Below are 21,039 nucleotides of genomic sequence, written 5' to 3' on the forward strand. Positions count from 1 at the left end.
ACATTAAAACTTTTTTTTCTGATTTACCTGTTGTCCAGCAACAAAGGCATTTGTTAAAGTAGGTATGCTTTCCCCTACATCAAAGATGTAATATCATTGATTTCTAGTATAACTGATGAGGTACATCCATATAAGGAGGTCTTGTATTAGAGACAATCGCTTCTTTTAGTCATTATTATACTTTTGTGCAATTCCCATTTCGTAGCTTTAATCAACTGTGTGGAACGCCGTGGTCGATCCGATCAGACTATTTTTATCTACTGACTGATGGTCGAGTACTCCAGCTGCATCTACATCATTATGACGTAAAATAAAAAAAAAATAATAAAAAATTCCGAGCAACATTGGAGAGTTTGACAAGGAACTCCGTATTGGATTGAGGAAACCATATGCAAAGGTAATTGTCCACTTTTCTGTTTTGTGAGAGGTTGGAAGTATGCTGCAAAATCATGGCTAATCGCAATGGTGTTTAGTCGACACTATATATAGCCCAGCGAGTGGTGGTACAAACGTTAGCTGGTACATATATAATTCGAGTGGGATAATACTTGGTCAGTACTGACTGGTGTACCGTGTACACAACACTATCTGTTATTATTGTAGATACATGTGACACATCAAATCATTCCCGTATGCAGTTATATCTCGTGAAGACATGTTACTAAGCAAGGGAATCAAGCTATCCGCAGTTGGTGTTAATAGCATAAGACGATTAGCTGTGACCAGTTTCCATTGCTCAACCTTACGACCGTCACGGACAGATCAGAACGTAACCAAACATGTACCGTCCTGTGCTCGAGTGGTGATCTGTGGAGGGGGCGTGCTCGGTACTTCTGTGGCCTATCACCTAGCCGAGAGGGGGTGGAGTGATGTGGTCTTATTGGAGCAGGGCAGGTACTTTTTCTGTTTGTAAACTCTCTCTGATGACTGCAATATATGCTCATTCCGTCTTTCCATATTGCACGGTTACCTCCCTTTCTGGTAGGTTTTTATTGTGACGTCATCATTAAAGTTAGCGAAACTCACGTCGTTTTCTCCATAAACATATGACGTTACGCTCGTGAAAAATGCCAACAATGACGTCACAATCAATATCTACCCGCAAGTACGTACAGACTTGTGAGATAGCCAGCTGCATTTGTCCTGCTGATTGCAATAATATATAGATTATATTCTAAATGTAAGTTCTAAGTATTTTATATTTGTAACATAAGGAATTTATAATTGAAAAGTAATAATCATTATTTTTTAAACATGTAATTAGTCAAATTTTTTAAACATAATGTTTAAGAAAGCATAGATGATTCCTGCTAGAACTTATCGGTCCTACATTACAGGGAACCAAACAATGGCTTTTAGGGACACTTCACATGTGTCTACTCACAAGAACAATTGTCTTAGTGACACACACAGAACCGTTTCTTTCTTTTCGATGTAGAGCAACTGATTCGTCTCTCTAGAACATAGAGAGTTTTAAGGTTTCCCTCTTCCAAGAAACTCCTCTGTGGCAAAAGTTATATATCAAGACCAGTTTCATCCCGTTAGTTATTTTAAGTCGGGATTACAATTCTGTCGTACATTATACAGCTGGCAGGTCTCCGTACAATAAGTGATACCTAGGACGGCATACAATTGTCTCCTCTCTCTATATTCCGTTAGCATAATAGTAAGAACCCATTTAAAACACACTGATTACACGTACTAAAAAGAAATATAACTGTCATTTTCCTTGTGGAAAAAAACAACTTTTAAAGCACTGATTGACTAATACAGTATTGAGAAGGACAAAATATGTATATCGACTTTTCATCGTTAAGTTATTTGTTTGATTAAATCTACATTGATTTGTTTAGAGAAGAGTCATAGTCAATGAAATTTTAACTCTTCACTAGTCCTTCCTGTGCTATAGTTCCCATTCTAATATATATTTTGATCGCTTTTTGCCATTGTTGTAACGTGTATTGAATAATTAATCTTTTGGCGTTTTATCAGGAATATCAGCACGCTTTATATGTTTATTCCGTTATATTTTGGTGTAGCTTGACTTGCGGTACAACCTGGCATTCCGCTGGTCTGATTGGACAACTAGGGAAGGACGACATCGACGGATGTCGACTTATAGGGTATGGCCTACAACTTTACAAGGACCTAGAGAGGAGTCATGGAATAGGTAAGAACCTGAACCATGTTTAGTCCCATATTTATTTAGTTGTAGCTGTTACAGCAGGTGTGTCAGGATTCTAATTGATGTCTCTATCACTTTCTGAGGGACAATGTTTGTGTATGTGGGTGTGTCCGATCGTTATTTTATTAAGTCTTTTCCTTGTTCATTATTTCATGTCACAGAAACTTGTAAGTAAGATGAGACAATATGTCATCAAAATAAAAAAAAGTTATGTTATTTACATTTTGATGTTGGGCGCCAATCAATACAAAAACTCTAAATATAATTCCAATTGGACCCTGATTTATTACGCAGGATAAAAAATAAGGAAACGGCGAAAATAATACATATCTTCTGACTCGTTTTCGGGATTTTGTCGATATGATTATTGTTTAATAGAGCTCCAGTAGTGTATTTTTCTTGATCGTCATTCCCAAGTAAAAAATGAAATATCTTTTGAATATTTATGAGTTGATGACAGGTGCTAACTGCTTATTAAAGTGAGTTGATTTGGCAGGGAATTTTAATCATATTTTCATATACAACACAATTTACTATGAAATATTGATTTGGAAACACATTGCATTTCAACAGATGCATAAGATAAAACTAAACTACATTTGCTAGTTTTCATACGGATTACAATTCTGTCGTACAATTTATACAGCTGGCAGGTCTCCGTACAATAAGTGATACATAGGACGGCATACAATCCATGACATACTCCTCTCTCTATATTCCGTTAGCATAATAGTAAGAACCCATTCTGTAAAACACACTGATTACACGTACTAAAACCTAAAAATATAACTGTCATTTTCCTTGTGGAAAAAAACAAACTTTTAAAGCACTGATTGAGCTAATACAGTATTGAGAAGGACAAAATATGTATATCGACTTTTCATCGTTAAGTTATTTGTTTGATTAAATCTACATTGATTTGTTTAGAGAAGAGTCATAGTCAATGAAATTTTAACTCTTCACTAGTCCTTCCTGTGCTATAGTTCCCATTCTAATATATATTTTGATCGCTTTTTGCCATTGTTGTTGTAACGTGTATTGAATAGTTAATCTTTTGGCGTTTTATCAGGAATATCAGCACGCTTTATATGTTTATTCCGTTATATATTTGGTGTGTAGCTTGACTTGCGGTAAAACCTGGCATTCCGCTTTGGTCTGATTGGACAACTAGGGAAGGAAGACATCGACGGATGTCGACTTTATAGGGTATGGCCTACAACTTTACAAGGACCTAGAGAGGAGTCATGGAATAGGTAAGAACCTGAACCATGTTTAGTCCCATATTTATTTAGTTGTAGCTGTTACAGCAGGTGTGTCAGGATTCTAATTGATGTCTCTATCACTTTCTGAGGGACAATGTTTGTGTATGTGGGTGTGTCCGATCGTTATTTTATTAAGTCTTTTCCTTGTTCATTATTTCATGTCACAGAAACTTGTAAGTAAGATGAGACAATATGTCATCAAAATAAAAAAAAGTGATGTTATTTACATTTTGATGTTGGGCGCCAATCAATACAAAAACTCTAAATATAATTCCAATTGGACCCTGATTTATTACGCAGGATAAAAAATAAGGAAACGGCGAAAATAATACATATCTTCTGACTCGTTTTCGGGATTTTGTCGATATGATTATTGTTTAATAGAACTCCAGTAGTGTATTTTTTCTTGATCGTCATTCCCCAAGTAAAAAATGAAATATCTTTTGAATATTTATGAGTTGATGACAGGTGCTAACTGCTTATTAAAGTGAGTTGATTTGGCAGGGAATTTTAATCATATTTTCATATACAACACAATTTACTATGAAATATTGATTTGGAAACACATTGCATTTCAACAGATGCATAAGATTAAAACTAAACTACATTTGCTAGTTTTCATACCACCGTCTTTCCCAGGAAAGAGATACTTTACATTGCTTATAATTAATTTCAAAAACTTTAGTTTGAAATGACAAATACTTGATTAGTAATTATACTGATTTAATCACAATGCCCAATGTCAGTGTTCAAAATATGACATCACGTTTTGGCGCCAATTATGATTTTATTTTGTCACCAAGTTAAAGGTCTGCTTTTTGATGCTGTGAAACAGCATTCTTAGGTACGCTCGGCGAGTCTGTGCACATCAAAACAATGAAACCACTCCACGATGAAAATTAAAAGTTTTTTTGTTCATTTCACGTAATACTTGATGGTATGAAAAATAAAACCCCAATATTCAAAACCACAGACATTGAACCTGTACATACATATGCACCATGAATGGGGTGTTTAACCCTCTTGCTGCCAGAACTCTGTTTGAAATATATGACGTCACTGCCAGAACTAATGACACGTAACGTCAAATTTGCAACGTCGTTTAGTTTTGCAGCTGCAGTTGCAGTATCGACAACCCCAATTTAGACATTAATTTGATATTTCAAAGGAAGAAAGAAGACTAGTAAATTTATACAACATTAAAGCAATTTTATTCTTCCTGTTGAGGACGCCTGAAGTCCCGCTGGGTATGGTATCTCCTGAAACAGTCCCCAACGCAGAGTCATGACGTAATCTTACTATGACGTCATGTGTACTATGACGTCATGTTTTACAAATAAAAGAATTCAAACCCCTGAAGACCGGCATGAGCCGAGAAAGCGCTAGGGAGGAAAAAACTTGTTTTATAGTTGTGTTTTCTTTTTATGTATATGGAAACCATCACATGGACACGGTTCTTTTTTACTCATATATATATATAGCTTATATATACATATCGTATATGTATATATGTTTCTGGGCTTACGAAGACTTGCTGATGTCGATACATTACATGAAGTTTTCTTGATTTTAACGGCTAGCGTTCTTGTGAATTAAAAAGAAATCCGAGTGATATACGTAATGAAATAATATACCTTTTATTCAGTGGCAAAAGTATCTGGCCATGATTTATTAGTCAAAAGTCATCAAAGCAACCCATGTTAGTTTTCTAAAAACCAAACATATCCGGAAATGGTAATATTTCTAATGTTATATTTTTCCGAAAATATTCTTAAATGTTAAGTAGATATTAAGATACGGATATGTTTACTTATTTTTTTGTCTTTGAAGAGACATTGATGAAATTGATAATTTAGTAACAAATAAAGAATTATAAAAAATGGATACCCAGATTGTGAACTTTTTAATTGGTGTGTTGAAATCGTTATTTCAGAAATAATTTAGATATAAAATTTATTAAAGTTATTTCAGGAAAATGAGTTATTCAACTTATTGCTCTTGAAAAACTTTAAATATCATAAAATAAATGCGGTATACCGTAAATATGTTTGGTTAAACTCCGAAATTCAACACTGCACACTTAGTAATTCACGACGCCAGCGACCACACATTTCCTATGAAAACCGAGCGAATAGACTCCATCAAAACAGAGGACAGTTTAATTAGACGAGGGGACGCGTCTTTCCCGGAGCGGAAGGAAGTTACCACAAAGAATTTTGTGATAAATTTTAAAGTGCTTTGAACTTGCGTTAATAGTTGCTAAATTTTAACATCAATTATCAGTTAATACTATTGTGTGTAATTTTGACATTCCTAAGGTTATTTTCTTGATCATATTTACGTTTGTGACATTTTTGATAAAACCCACCATATGTGTGATAACTGTGTATATCCTCTGGCAATTTACTTTGATACCTTTTCTGAAAGATTTTATAGTTCCATTCTTATTACGTAACCGGATATAATGTCACGGGCCATCCAAATTGCCTAAAGGACACTGACCACGGCTGATTAATCTGCCATTGAGCGATATCTGTCAATCATAATTCTGTAATTTTATTGTATGTACATTATTTAAGCATGAAATATTTTATTTGTAAAGCAGTTAGGTCTCCGGACTTTGTACGGAACACATCAGCTATATTCTGGACACTCCAGAATAGCCATCCGTCAAGTCAAAGTTAAATCATTAAATTCCAAAGTTCAACTTCAACATTTTCCTTTCGTCATCTTTACATCGTGACAAAACGTGCGGAAGTTTCCGTATGTTAGTATACTAAATTCAATACTTAAATGAAAAAACCGAATTTCTTTATTCCTTTGGTTGAGTCCTTCATTCACTAACATCTTGAGTGGTCTTGGCACTTTGATTTAATCAAGTAATGGAAAGAAAGTAACTATCCGCAAAGTAAATTAATTTCAGGATGGAAGCAGTGTGGAAGCTTACTTCTGGCACAGACCAAGGACAGGCTTGTTACCTAGAGAGGAAAACACTCGTTAGCTAAGTAAGGCATTTCCGTCGAAGCTTGTTTGTGTGTGTGTGTTTTATTACAAAAGTGGCATTTTTTTCGACGATGTTGAATGGTGTGATGTTTAGATAAGAAAAGTTATTTAATCTAATTAACTACGTTTTGCGTCGATCCATAAACAAATAAGTAAGTGTTGGCAATAATGAAGTTCAAATTATAATTTCAAAATTAATTGATTTTTGAAAGGGTTATTGTGTGTAGAATCTCACCTTTGTGGGAACCCCCCTCCCTCCCCCCCCCTCCGAAGATCGGCCAAGCTGTGCCATGGATTAAGACGTGTATCATATTCTGTGGACAGTCAATTAAACTTGCGATTTCTTATTGATATATACAATTGTAGTGTATATAAACCTCAAGCTTCATAAAACATAATTATGTACAAAAATGACATGGACATGCAGTAATGTAATATTTTTTTATGAGTTCTAAAACGTGAGGTTATATTTATTTACCGAAATATAGACTGGTTTATATAGGAATGTACATGTATGCCGTTAACGCTATGGAATCCATATAATACATGTACAATAGAATATGTGTGTTAAGGCCGCGAATTAGTTAGTTGTGGTACTGTGACCAAATAAAGCTGAGAATAGCTTTTTGCTAGACGCATGTTTCGGTACGACCCCGGTCATCCTGTAAACATGTTCTCCTATGTCGTTTTTATTGAAGAGATGACGAGGAGAATAAAATATAACACTATGCATATACAAGATAAATGAGCAGCATATAGTGTATTGATAAGAATATAGTGATATAACATTAATAAAATTGTCTCTCTCTATTCTGTGTAATGCGCATGAAACTGAATGAAAAACAAGTAATAGGCCTAAAAAAGGGTGGAAATGTCTGGATCAAGATGACGTCTATCCTTTGTAAATGACGTCATGCTACGTCATATTTGACGTCATAAAATGACGTCGGTTGAAATTTCGGAAGATATTTATTTACGGTCATTTACGTTAATTTAGTCATATATACGCAAATATCAAAATAAAGCAAAATGGGGTCTGGTATTTTTGAGATCGGCCCAATCGGCCCTCTGGCACTCTGGAAACCCGAAGATCGGCCCAATCGGCCCTCTGGCACTCTGGAAACCCGAAGATCGGCCCAAATCGGCCCTACGGCACTATAAGGGTTAATTAAGACGCGGGACGCGTCTTTCCCGGAGCGGAAGAAAGTTATCACAAAGAATTTTGTGATAAATTTTAAAGTGCTTTGAACTTGCGTGAATAGTTGCTAAATTTTAACATCAATTATCAGTTAATACTATTGTGTGTAATTTGACATTCCTAAGGTTATATTCTTGATCATATTTACGTTTGTGACATTTGAGATAAAACCCCATATGTGTGATAACTGTGTATATCCTCTGGCAATTTACTTTGATACCTTTTCTGAAAGATTTTAAGTTCCATTCTATTACGTAACCGGATTAATGTCACGGCCATCCAAATTGCCTAAAGGACACTGACCACGGCTGATTAATCTGCCAATGAGCGATATCTGTCAATCATAATTCTGTAATTTTATTGTATGTACATTATTTAAGCATGAAATATTTTATTTGTAAAGCAGTTAGGTCTCCGACTTTGTACGGAACACATCAGCTATATTCTGGACACTCCAGAATAGCCATCCGTCAAGTCAAAGTTATAATCATTAAATTCCAAAGTTCAACTTCAACATTTTCTTTCGTCATCTTTACATCGTGACAAAACGTGCGGAAGTTTCCGTATGTTAGTATACTAAATTCAATACTTAAATGAAAAACCAATTTCTTTATTCCTTTGCTTGAGTCCTTCATTCACAACATCTATGAGTGGTCTTGGCACTTTGATTTAATCAAGTAATGGGAAAGTAACTATCCGCAAATAAATTAATTTCAGGATGGAAGCAGTGTGGAAGCTTACTTCTGGCACAGACCAAGGACAGGCTTGTTACCATAGAGAGGAAACACTCGTTAGCTAAGTAAGGCATTTCCGTCGAAGCTTGTTTGTGTGTGTGTGTTATATTAAAAAGTGGCATTTTTCGACGATGTTGATGGTGATGTTTAGATAAGAAATTATTTAATCTAATTAACTACGTTTTGCGTCGATCCATAAACAAATAAGTAAGTGTTGGCAATAATGAAGTTCAAATTAAAATTTCAAAATTAATTGATTGAAAGGGTTATTGGTGTAGAATCTCACCTTGTGACACCCTCCGAGATCGCCAAGCTGTGCCCATGGATTAAGACATCAGATCTGCAGGTAAATACGGAGAATTTATAAACAATAAAAGGACTGAAAGATTGCAATTATTGGAGATGTAAGTGCAATCTTGGTGGGCGCTATGAATTCTTATTAGCCACCCAGATTGCATTTTTATATCCAAATATTGCAATCTAACAATCCTTTCATTTTTATTCTATTTCACAGTAAAACATATTTTAGATGCGAGTGAAAATTTGAATTCCCCGCTTCAACCATTTAATCTAAATAGCCAATGTTAATGTGATGACATATAGTCCCTACTTTGAAGACAACAAAAACTCACTATTTCGCAATAACATTCAGTTTCCCATTCACAATCCAGACGCTTGAAAGATTTTTCTTATAACTTCATAGCTAAACTGATTCATTTAACTACATTACAAATTCGCGGGGGGACGCACATGGTGTCAGTAAATAGGACTTTCATTCATGTATAACTACACCAAGTCTGCCTTTATTCATTCATAATGCAGACCATAACTATAATTAGAATAATGGGAGTATCTGTGGTAAAATGTAAATATAATCAAAGAAAATCTACACGCTAAAGTATCAATGTTTCGTATACTGATTATCCCATATGAATTCAAAACTTGCAATAATTCATAGCGAGTCGAATTTTAAAATGATTTTGTTTAGACATGCCTTAAAAGTTATACAATTCTCACTAACACTTCAAGACTTACCATATAAATATTGGGTCGGCAGGGAGGTCTCTGGATTCCAGGAGACGGAGTGGTAGCCCCGAACGACCTAGTATATGCTTACAATGGCCTGGCGAAATCAAAGGGTAAGTAGTGTGACTGACTTACAGTATAATCGTTATCACTTAAGGAGATGTCTAGTATCATCATTATATTATATATCATTTTAGTTTTATATAACATAAGTTGAAAAGCTTAATGATTAACAACTCTTTTGACAAAAGCTAAATCCAGCTTAGAACGTACTTGGTTGAATCACGTTAAATGCTATCTCCAACATGACGTTAGTTGATTTCCTTGTACAGGGATACAGGTGGTGGAAGGGGTGAAAGTAGAGAAGGTCGACACTGCTGATAGTAAAGTAACAGGGGTCCAAACATCTCATGGCCATATTCAATGTGAATACTTCGTCAATTGTTCCGGACAGGTGACTTCATCAGGCTTGTTATAGCTCCAACAAAACCTAAACAAAAAGATATTTCAAAACATTTTCTTCTGGTTGGAAAGTATGGTTTTATGTATTGATATTTGTTACAGATCAATGAAAGTTTCTTTTATGATGTTTCGATGACTAGTACCTTCACTGACTGTGTAACACCTACCTTGCATAAACTGTATGAAAGGGGAAAAGGAAAAAGGAGAAAGGAGATAACCTGTTCATGACGCCTTTTATATATTGTTTCATCTGGTTTCAACGAAAAAGTTACTAAAGCCATCTACTGAAAAATGTAAAAAAAAAAAGTAATTTAAATTCAAAAATACATATGAAAAATCTTTTGACATTCTATTATGTACAATACAGTGGGCCCGACACCTGGGGATGAAGACAACCCCTCCTGTCCAGGTACCGCTCCACTCAAGCGAACACTTCTACATTGTGTCATCAGCAATACCAAATATGGACTCCATGATGCCGGGTACGTATTTACGTCATCAAAATATGCTTCGAATAGAAAACAAGGCAAATATATAAATAAATAAAATAAAATTGATAAAAATAGTATTTAAAAAAACCCAAAAGAAACAAGACAAATGAAAATGTAAATCAATGAAGTTTTTATTTATCTTTATTATCGATATGATCGTAAAAAGCAAAATGAGCAAAAAACCAGACCATACATATTAACACACAGAATCCAGCATCCCAATGCAGTCACTTGACTATAGCCTGTTTCTATAAGTATATAATTACCCACCATAGTGATCCGGGACTACGATGGCTCCATCTATGCGCGAGAGTGGAGTGGGGGCTTACTGGCCGGAGGATTTGAACTGGAAGGCAAACCCACCTTCTCGTTTGATATGCCTGAGAAGTTTGAGTTCCAACTCCTACCGTCAGACTGGGACCATTTTCGTAAGATTTATGGATTTTTAAAATTACGTAAACTTACTTGAATTTAACGTTCAGACTCCGATTTCTCGAAATAAAAGTGTAGACTTGAGTCAAAAATTAAGTTTTTCTCCTTATGTAACTTATATGAAAACTTCCAGACTTAAGTCAGTTTGCCTTAGCTCTCTATATGAGAAAGATTATAATCAGATATGTTTTTTAAATAAATCACAATATACTACTTCTAAACCTTGTCTTCGCTTAACTTCATTAATCGTTGGATCTTGTGTTCGCTTATTTTTTCTTGCTTTTATATTTATTAAATATTAATACACAAATCGAATATTTGTTTAATTACTATTACTCCCCATTTTACAAGGACACTACCAATATATTTAAGCGTCTATAATGGATCTGATATTTAAGTCCTCATTTATTTGTTATTTTCCACTTACCCAATCAGAGGTCATGATGGAGCCCATTCTAAACAGATTTCCAGCCATGGAAACGGCTGAGGTACGGACCCTTGTGAACGGGCCGGAAAGCTTTACTGCGGACGGGAACTGGATTCTTGGAGAATCAGCCGAGGTAGTGTACCCAGGGAAGGACCCATTGTCATTTTAACGTGTTATATTTATGTGCCATATTAAAAAAATATTTGACAAGTAGTATGGTCGGTCTGTAAAGAGGCATTACGCCGCTCATAATATATATTGATTTTTGATATATTGTACATTTGTGCTTATTCAAATCGAAAGTATGTATGGCATATAAGTAATTACAAACAGTCTGTAGGTGGTATCTAGCATTCTGAAAAAACACTCGTATGTATGTTGTGAAGGTGAGGAAATACTTCGTCGCGGCCGGTATGAATGGGCTTGGTGTGGTCGGGTCAGCTGGGATCGGGAAGTATATAACAGAGAGTATTGTGGACGGTACCCCCGGGACTAGTATGGATGCTCACCACATTCTCAGACATAACTCGGTCCACAGTAACAGACGCTTCTTGTTTGAACGTGTCAAGGAAGTCATAGGTTCGTATTGAATTACTCGCATAACAATTCTGATACGCTAAAGATACATGAAAGAACATATACATGTAAGGCTTTCTTTTTTATCTTAAGTGTCTCCATGATTCATTACAACAAACTAATGATTTTAAGCAATCGATTTCAGATTAATTTGAAATATTTCCAACTTATAATCATTATGTAAGGCTTTTCGATATAACTTCTTAAGTAACTTACAAATGTACCTTGTTGTGTCTGACATTTAAGGTGCCTACAAGCTCCGCTATCCCTACACTCATTGGACAAAGGGTAGGAGGCTAAAGACGTCTCCCATACACACGCTACTGGAGAAGGAAGGGGCCTGCTTCGGAGATCTACAGGGATACGAACGACCTTTGTACTTCAAGGAAAACAAAGGTAACTCCAAAACATGAGCTCCCTAGTTAAGTAATACTATGTAGGTATTTGTTTTATTTATCAATTTAACTGTATTGTCGCCATTAGTATGATTGAAATACTGTTTTAGTAGTCATTGTTTTCCAGATGAGTCTACCGATCCGTATCACTTGGATAGACCGTCATTCAGCAAGCCGTCATGGTTTGACAGCGTGGAAGCTGAATACAGAGCTTGTAAAGACAATGTGTGCCTTATAGACACCTCATGTTTCACGACGTGTGAGGTTAAGGTATTGGTGTTAGTAAACTTCTAAAAGAGCCATATTGATTGTGAACATAAATACATGACTTTCTTTCGTGACTATAAAATTTCACGATTTCCATTTCAAAACAAGTTCGCGAAGATTGACATTAGCAGATTTAAAATTGAATGGCTAGAAATGATATATGTGTTCATTCACGTAGATCAAATTTCGCGAATTCACTTGGAAAGTTAGAGTAAAATAATTTCACTTAAGCATTAATATATTTATATTTTAATTTTATCGTTGAAAGAAAAAAGTTGTTAGCGGATTCTCACTAAAGTTTGCAAACGATTTTTTTCATACCCCGATGAAATAAAAACAAAAATAGTAACATCAATGCTTATAGTTATTATAAACTTTATAATGTGTTTTATAAAATAAAGTATGTTTACATGTAAATGTACCATTCTAAAGATTTTTCAAGAGATTATTTTTCCAAATCAATACGCAACGTCAATGTGCTATTCACGGAAAGCCCGATTTAATATGAAAACAAAGAAAAAATAATTATATAACGATATGTTTCACTTTATAAACAATAACCATACCTTTACGGAGATGTAATGGTAAACATTCTTTAACATACTATCACGCTTGTCTGAGCCCATACGTACACACAATGAACGTTCTCACAATACCATTGAGATAATATGTTCTATCATTTTATGCTATGTTATAGTCTGATGGTGGAGAAGCTCTAAAGTATCTTCAGTATCTCTGCTGTAATGACGTGTCTGACCGGACTGGTGACGTCACACGGACCGGGATGCTGAACCACCAAGGAGGATATGTGGTCGAATGTAGTGTTGTCTCTCTAGCTCACAATAGGTATAGTCATAATGTCAGTCTTAGAAATCAAATGACAGAACTCAAATCAATGTAGCTTGCATATTTACTGTAATGCATGCTAAATCATTCAGATTGTCAGACAATAAAACCAAAAGGTTACTTTTTTCCTAAAAAAATGCTCAATGCATAAAATTAGATATCTTATTTGATTCATTGACGGATAATCTTTAAAATGAGAGTTGAAACGAGTCGATATCTGCGAGAGAACAAGACATGCGTGATGTAAAAGCTGGGTTTTGCCCCGTACTTTCATAGCTGTCAAGTTTTCCCTATATTCATGATAAAAGCTCTGCAGTCTCCCCTCCCCCAGGTTCATGATAAAAACTCTGCAGTCTCCCCTCCCCCAGGTTCATGATAATAACTCTGCTGTCTCCCCTCACCCAGGTTCATGATAATAACTCTGCAGTCTCCCCTCCCCCAGGTTCATGATAATAACCCTGCTGTCTCCCCCTCCCCCAGGTTCATGAAATAACTCTGAAGTCTTCCCCTCACCCAGGTTCATGATAATAACTCTGCAGTCTCCCCTCACCCAGGTTCATGATAATAACTCTGCAGTCTCCCTTCCCCAGGTTCATGATAATAACTCTGCTGTCTCCCTTCCCCAGGTTCATGATAATAACCCTGCTGTCTCCCCCTCCCCCAGGTTCATGATAATAACTCTGCAGTTTCCCTTCCCCAGGTTCATGATAATAACCCTGCTGTCTCCCCCTCCCCCAGGTTCATGATAATAACTCTGCAGTCTCCCTTCCCCAGGTTCATGATAATAACTCTGCTGTCTCCCCCTCCCCCAGGTTCATGATAAAAACTCTGCAGTCTCCCATCCCCAGGTTCATGATAATAACTCTGCTGTCTCCCCCTCCCCCAGGTTCATGATAAAAACTCTGCAGTCTCCCATCCCCAGGTTCATGATAATAACTCTGTAGTCTTCCCATCCCCAGGTTCATGATAATAACTCTGCTGTCTCCCCCTCCCCCAGGTTCATGATAAAAACTCTGCAGTCTCCCATCCCCAGGTTCATGATAATAACTCTGTAGTCTTCCCTTCACCCAGGTTCCTGATCACAGCGACCACCAATCATCAGCGTCGCATGTTGACATGGATGAGGCGACATCTCCCGGCGGACGGGAAGGTGGAGCTGGTCGAAACTGATTCATCGTTTTCATCACTGACCGTCGTCGGACCAAAGAGTGAAGCTTTGATCGGAGACTTAAGTGATGTGTCAGTAACAGAAACAGACTTCCCATCAATGACGTGCAAGGTAAACGATTCTTTAATAGCCCATCAATAACATGCAAAATAAACGATTTCAGTTATATCCATATCATTAAGACTTACGTTTAAAACATTATCTAGAGTGGTAAAGAACACCATTAACAGGTGTATGGACATAATTTTTCATTTATAATGTTGTTGTTTGAATGGTAATTAATATTTCTCTACTTGTATTTACAATTATGTTCTGTTGCTGAAGCTGAAGTTGCTTCCCCTTTGACGCAAACTTCAATGAAAACTTTTAACCTTCGTTTTGTCATAACTTGCAAATTTATATCTAAAATATGATTTGTATTCATGGTGTTGTATTGATTTCGTTGTCATATTTATTAAGATATAACAAAGTTGATGTAACATTTAAGGTGAAGCAAATCTCCGAAATATAGAGTTACATATTAAATATATTCTTTTTAGACTATAGATGTGGGGTTCTCCAGCCAAATCCGTGTATTACGAATGCCACAGTGTGGTATTGAAGCTTTCACCCTTCATATTCCGACAGAGGTAAAATAATCGTTCGCTTTGAAACAATTTCGTATTCATATAACAAACATAAAGACCTTACTAAATCATTCTTTAAATTCATATTCTGTTACTTACACTTACTATTACGTGGATTAATTACAGAACACACTGCACGTGTATAAAGCAATACAGGAGACAGGGAAGGCACACGGAATTAAGGACGGGGGGCATTATGTACTGAAGCACCTTCGGCTGAATAATAAAATGGCTTCTCAGGAAGAAGACATTTCATCCTTGACAACACCATTAGAGTGTGGAAAAAGTACAACTGTTTGTTTGGAGGTAGGTTAATACATTTTGTTGTTGGGTGTAAAGTCTGACGATCAAGCGGATTTCACATTGGGAAAAAACGTCTGGCATCATTTACTGTCAACTGATAATTGTTCTTTTAATTTCGCGAGAGTTCGGACGCGAATTAAAATGTTTATCGATTAATTAAAAAAAACGGTTATATGACTGCACGACTGTAAGTATGAGCTCTTCACTGCAAATTCATGTATTCAGGAACATGTTGAAAATAAAGATGACGCGGAATATTGTATACACGAAAATAATGTAGTTAACAGTATTGAGTTTTGGTCCGAATATGTTTTTCCAGTATTATAAAGGTTATCTACCGTCGTTAGCGAGAGTGATGTCATCATTATGTATAGGACAAGGCTACTAACAAACACCCAAATGAACGAAGATAACGAAGTTCAATTAACAAAATATCGTTATGTTTATAAATGTTGTTTTCTTGAGTCTATCTTTATCCGACGTTGGAGCATGTTGTAGACAATGCATTCATAAATCATTTATTTGTTCGGATATTGTTTACCATTAGTTTAACATTTCTATTTTTTTTCATTTCAGTAACCAATATACGTTTACACGATTCAACATGAAACGTTTGAACATTTTCACTTTTTCAGAAACCTAACCAGTTTATCGGTAAAGAAGCAATAGAGCAACAGAAAAGACAAGGGACAGATAAACGGCTAGTGCAGTTAACTTTGAAGGACTTAGACCCTGAACAGGACACGTGGCCCTGGGGTGGGGAACCAATATACCTAAATGGCCAGTGTGTTGGGACAGCGTCATCATGTGGCTTCAACTTTGACCTCAGAAAGGTTATTTGTTTGGCTTATGTGAAGGCCAATTCAGCAGAAGAGCTGCCAAGTGGAGATTACAAACTTGCCATAGGTACAACGATGTACAATCTAATTGCTAACTCTTAACATGTCTAAAAACCTTCAGGATAAAGTATGGTTTTGTTTAAAACATAATGATCTAGTCATCAAATGTCAGTCATTGACTGATTGAAAATAATATTTGTAAAATACATAGCATGGTTGTTAGGCATGTTGTAGGCCGTATTACTGCTATGTCGGACTTACTGTTTAATTCAAACAATATACACTGTATATTTTACTGTTCATAACGTGCTATAAAATGATTGATGTATTGAAGTCTTGATATGTTGTCTATCGTACTCTTAATCCTCTAACCCAATGTTAAAATTTTGTTCCTGTATTTCTGCGTCAATCACAAAATATCTAAGATGATATTGCCGTAAAATGTTTTTCAAATTATACATTCTTTACTTGTCAGGACCAACATAGTATTTCAATAGTGACACAACCAGTCTCATTCTAAAGAGTACCATCTCGATTAGATAGAATTTAACAAATATCCGAGCATTCTTCGTTGATAGCCACACACTACTATTCATCCAATTAACATCGTTCAACTGTTTACTAGTGTGTTCAGATACAATCGATGACAGAGACTTCCTTACTAGTGTGTTCAGGTACAAGTGAAGACAGGGACTTCCTTACTAATGTCTTCAGATACAAGTGGAGTCAGGAACTTCCTTACTAGTGTGTTCAGATACAAGACAAGGATTTCCTTACTACTGTGTTCAGATACAAGTGGAGTCAGGGACGTCCTTACTAGTGTGTTCAGATATATGTGAAGACAGAGACTTCCTTACTAGTGTATTCAGATACAAGTGAAGACGGGGACTTCCTTACTAGTGTGTTCAGATACAAGTGGAGACAGGGACTTCCTTACTAGTGTGTTCAGATTCAAGTGAAGGCAGGGACTTCCTTACTAGTGTGTTCAGATACAAGACAGGGATTTCCTTACTACTGTGTTCAGATACAAGTGAAGACAGGGACTTCCTTACTAGTGTGTTCAGATTCAAGTGAAGGCAGGGACTTCCTTACTAGTGTGTTCAGATACAAGTGAAGTCAGGGACTTCTGTTCAGATACAAGTGAAGACAGGGACTTCCTTACTAGTGTGTTCAGATACAAGTGAAGACAGAGACTTCCTTACTAGTGTGTTCAGATACAAGTGGAGTCAGGGACTTCCTTACTAGTGTGTTCAGATACAAGTGAAGTCAGGGACTTCCGTACTAGTGTATTCAGATACAAGTGGAGTCAGGGACTTCCTTACTAGTGTGTTCAGATACAAGTGAAGTCAGGGACTTCCGTACTAGTGTATTAATATACAAGTGAAGACACGGACTTGTGTTTCAAATGAAATACTCATACAAAATGGGTGTGTTGTACGTGTACATTATATTAAGAGACTAATTTGTTTGGATGTGAAAAAGGGAGGTCATGAATAAGACGACTGATTAACGAACGCTTTTTACATATTTAATTAAGATCATAAAATCACACCAATAGAAACATTTATATAACAATTGTGATCACATGATCCTTGCTGAATCTTTTATATAATTCAACACTAAGTCGTTGTATTCTTGTAAGTAACATACATAGTTTCAAAACGTATTCTTATCTAACACGTTCTAACACATTTTTAATCATAGTCTTATTTTCATATTGGTTCGTACAAAGTTGTTTCGCCAATTGAATATGTGAATTGTTACCCATGATTGATAGGAAAAACGCTTTATTTCCACACTAACAAAAAGTCACAATTCATTTTAGGAATACATAACAATCACATTAAATGTTATCAAACAAGTTATAATGAAACAAATATTTACAACAGCATGGATAAATGTATATTACATTTAGTTCTAAGATATTAAAACTAGAATCAAAATCACATTTTTATATCACAGACTCTGTTTTAATACCATGTAAGAAACTTCGTTACATTCCCAATGAACATGTCTTTGATACAAATAAAGATGAACCTCCAAACATATCACCAAGAACTGCTCCTTCTACACGAATTACATATACATTTGTACATATACGACCAGCTGATTTTGTTTAGCAAATGTTTTGATATGTTTTATGGTAAATTTAACATTTTTGTATCCAGATGTCAACTGTTCCAGATTCAATGCTTCTATATTTATATACTGGATAACAGCTACGAGACAAAAGCATTTCCACCTCCTTCAAACCCTTAATGAATATTCACTTATTCATAGATGGAACAGGAATGAAGCCTGGCTCAGATGACGAGTATGCTTCTTTTGGCGTGTAGAGACGTACTTTGGCTTCAAACATCCGTCCACCAACGGCTATTTCATACTTAGCATCCTTGTCCAATACAAACTGGTTCATGTTCTTGTGTAACACGCTCTTACCCTGCTCATCATAATCTCTGATGAAACCAAGACACACCATTTTATCCAGCTTGAACCCATACCCACTGGATGTTGTGGTACCAGTGAATTTGCCGTTACGGTAGATTGGCTCTCCTCCCCATGGCCACACATCCGTGTCGACATTAAAGTCCTCCAGTAGGAACTGAACAAACCTCTGACTGATCCCTTCTTCCTTCTGCTTGAGTAAAGCATCCTTCCCAATGAAGTCGCCGGCCTGACGATAAAAAACACAACAGGTATCAGAAGTCTTGTTGGGTAAGGTGTACTGTACCTTAGAGGATGGCGAAAAACATGTTATCAGACATAGATTCAATATGAAGCAGTTATTTTTTTTATTTAAAAAATATAAAATCCAACTCAAACAATCCTAAGGGTCCAGATATTGAAAATCGTCAATTAAATAACGAGAAAACAATAACAAAAGCCTGTATATTCATATGAAATGTTTAATTCTATGAAAAATAAGCTATTGTCTAAAAAGATAAAACGTTGAATGTATCTTACCTCAAACTTGACCCTGAAGTCACGTCCACACTCGAGGGGTGTGGTGTGGGTAGTGAGGTCTACGCCCCAGTAAGCATAGAATTTCTCAATGCGCAATTGTTTTAATGCATAGTAGCCAGCGTGTCTGATTCCATAGTCCTCCCCAGCCGCCATCAATGTATCGTAAACATGGAGTGCAAACTAGGAATAAAATATCAAGGGTAAATTTACAAATCAAATAAAAAGTTTCGACATCAGTGGAAAGATTATTATTCCAAACACAAAACTTACTTTTACGCGACAAATTAAATATTTGTTTATAAAAGGGCATAAAATAATCCTCAAAGTAAATTATGCAAAAAGACAAAGCTTACCTCTGAGGGGACGTAGAGCACAAATCCATCCTCTCCGCCGTGGGTTAGTCTCATGGCTCGGATGTCACTGGCAAACCCAACGTCGATCACCTGTATACTCAGACAAAAAAACCCAATCAAATGAGAAATTTTAAATGAGTGTTTCTCTGACATCAACATCAAAACGAAATCAGCAAAATGCATAATTATAATGTAAATAATTTCCAATCTTTACTAAGCACAATGTATTGTATAGACTTATTGTCAGATAGGATACCTTGCATGTCATAGGTTTGAAATCCTTGAGAGTGGTGGATATGTCTGTGACATCAGCCAGTAGCTGCTGGGCATGAGGACCTATAACATTTATCCCAGCATACGCCGACGTGATGTCTCGGATCTGGACAGAGCCATCATTAGGCTGGAATCTCTGGAGCCAAGACAAAGATCGGGTCTGCTGGGACGCCGGGGATATTATGAAGAAACTGAGAGAGAAAAGAAATATACTAACACAAAGAATTTTCACTATGACAAAGCATTGTCAGATAAAGAAGTATTTTGATGTAAAACCTAAAACAGCTTCATATCAACAGAAAACATGCAATGAACATATCATAGGGGTTCAATTTGCATTACCTGTCACATATAACATGATGACAACATTATGAATCATTAATTACATATATACGGGCAGATATCTAAATATGATGTGTAGATTTAGGTAGCATTGGAAGTAACCATAATATCGAGGTCCATATAACTATACATACTGGTTATGGTCGAGAGGGACGATAGTACAGTCATTTTCGTATCCTCCACGGTGATTCTGCATACCGGTGTGGATGATCTCTCCAACATTATCCTCAATATCATTGGAACTCAGGTATTCTAAAAATTTTAGGGCTTCAGATCCATTTGACTGCAAATTGAAGAGGAAAGTTTACTCAACAAAAGATACAATTTTAGTTCATTTTCCAAGCACGAAAGTTGTAAAAGGATGATAATATGTGTACTAATAAAATACTTCCAAATGACTTACCGATAATGCCTAGCAAGACAGAAATGAAAACGGAGACATTTTTCACGTGTCAGACGTAAAAGTGATCCCTACAAGCTTATCTTCACTTCAGAAACGCAATATTCATTGCGTACCTTAGTTGATTACGTCTAAGGCGACCATAACTTGCCTATAATCTTAAAAAGATACCGTGTTTATACTTACATTGACCTCAAATTTGGAAAAGGATGACAAGCCTATACTTACCTTGACCTCAAATTTGGAGAATGATGACATTTTTTTTTTCTAAACATATATTTTATTTTATGATGACATTTTTATACTTACATTGACCTCAAATTTGGAGAATGATGACATGTCTATACTTACATTGACCTCAAACTTAGGGAAGGATGACATGTCTATACTTACATTGACCTCAAACTTAGGGAAGGATGACATGTTTATACTTACATTGACCTCAAACTTAGGGAAGGATGACATGT

At 36.0% G+C, this 21,039-nt stretch overlaps 2 protein-coding genes across 5 annotated transcripts in view; one reads left to right on the top strand and one right to left on the bottom strand.

Moving 5' to 3' along the window:
* The first annotated feature begins 270 nt into the window (after positions 1–270).
* On the top strand, positions 271–16,573 carry LOC138316114 (pyruvate dehydrogenase phosphatase regulatory subunit, mitochondrial-like). Its single transcript, XM_069257624.1, has 18 exons — positions 271–397; positions 604–894; positions 2,040–2,170; positions 8,366–8,447; positions 8,647–8,728; positions 9,440–9,521; positions 9,741–9,862; positions 10,238–10,352; positions 10,637–10,789; positions 11,229–11,353; positions 11,607–11,799; positions 12,043–12,192; positions 12,319–12,461; positions 13,156–13,304; positions 14,376–14,583; positions 15,012–15,101; positions 15,225–15,404; positions 16,037–16,573. Exons 2-18 carry the CDS (start codon positions 656–658, stop codon positions 16,340–16,342), a joined length of 2,550 nt encoding a protein of 849 aa, XP_069113725.1. The 5' UTR covers positions 271–397; positions 604–655; the 3' UTR covers positions 16,343–16,573.
* A 1,179-nt stretch (positions 16,574–17,752) lies between these two features.
* LOC138316113 (pyruvate dehydrogenase phosphatase regulatory subunit, mitochondrial-like) overlaps positions 17,753–21,039 on the bottom strand; it is a 141,043-nt gene continuing 137,756 nt past the window's right edge. For all 4 annotated transcript variants that reach the window (XM_069257621.1, XM_069257622.1, XM_069257623.1 and 1 more), the window contains 5 exons: positions 20,307–20,455; positions 19,814–20,021; positions 19,558–19,647; positions 19,205–19,384; positions 17,753–18,914 (listed from right to left, as the gene is read on the bottom strand). In XM_069257621.1, the coding sequence (XP_069113722.1) occupies positions 18,507–18,914; positions 19,205–19,384; positions 19,558–19,647; positions 19,814–20,021; positions 20,307–20,455 (1,035 nt within the window). In that variant the 3' untranslated portion in view covers positions 17,753–18,506. The remainder of the gene's footprint in view (positions 18,915–19,204; positions 19,385–19,557; positions 19,648–19,813; positions 20,022–20,306; positions 20,456–21,039) is intronic.

Source organism: Argopecten irradians, chromosome 2, assembly GCF_041381155.1.
Source record: "Argopecten irradians isolate NY chromosome 2, Ai_NY, whole genome shotgun sequence".
In the NCBI taxonomy this organism is placed as follows: Eukaryota; Metazoa; Mollusca; class Bivalvia; order Pectinida; family Pectinidae; genus Argopecten; species Argopecten irradians.

What these genes read in the sequence shown, in the direction of transcription:
- LOC138316114 (XM_069257624.1), top strand. Translation starts at nt 656, where the DNA reads ATGTTACTAAGCAAGGGAATCAAGCTATCCGCAGTTGGTGTTAATAGC. An exon ending in TCGTCAATTGTTCCGGACAG is followed by an intron (nt 9,863 to 10,237) that starts GTGACTTCATCA and finishes TGTACAATACAG; the next exon opens with TGGGCCCGACACCTGGGGAT. An exon ending in GTACTTCAAGGAAAACAAAG is followed by an intron (nt 12,193 to 12,318) that starts GTAACTCCAAAA and finishes ATTGTTTTCCAG; the next exon opens with ATGAGTCTACCGATCCGTAT.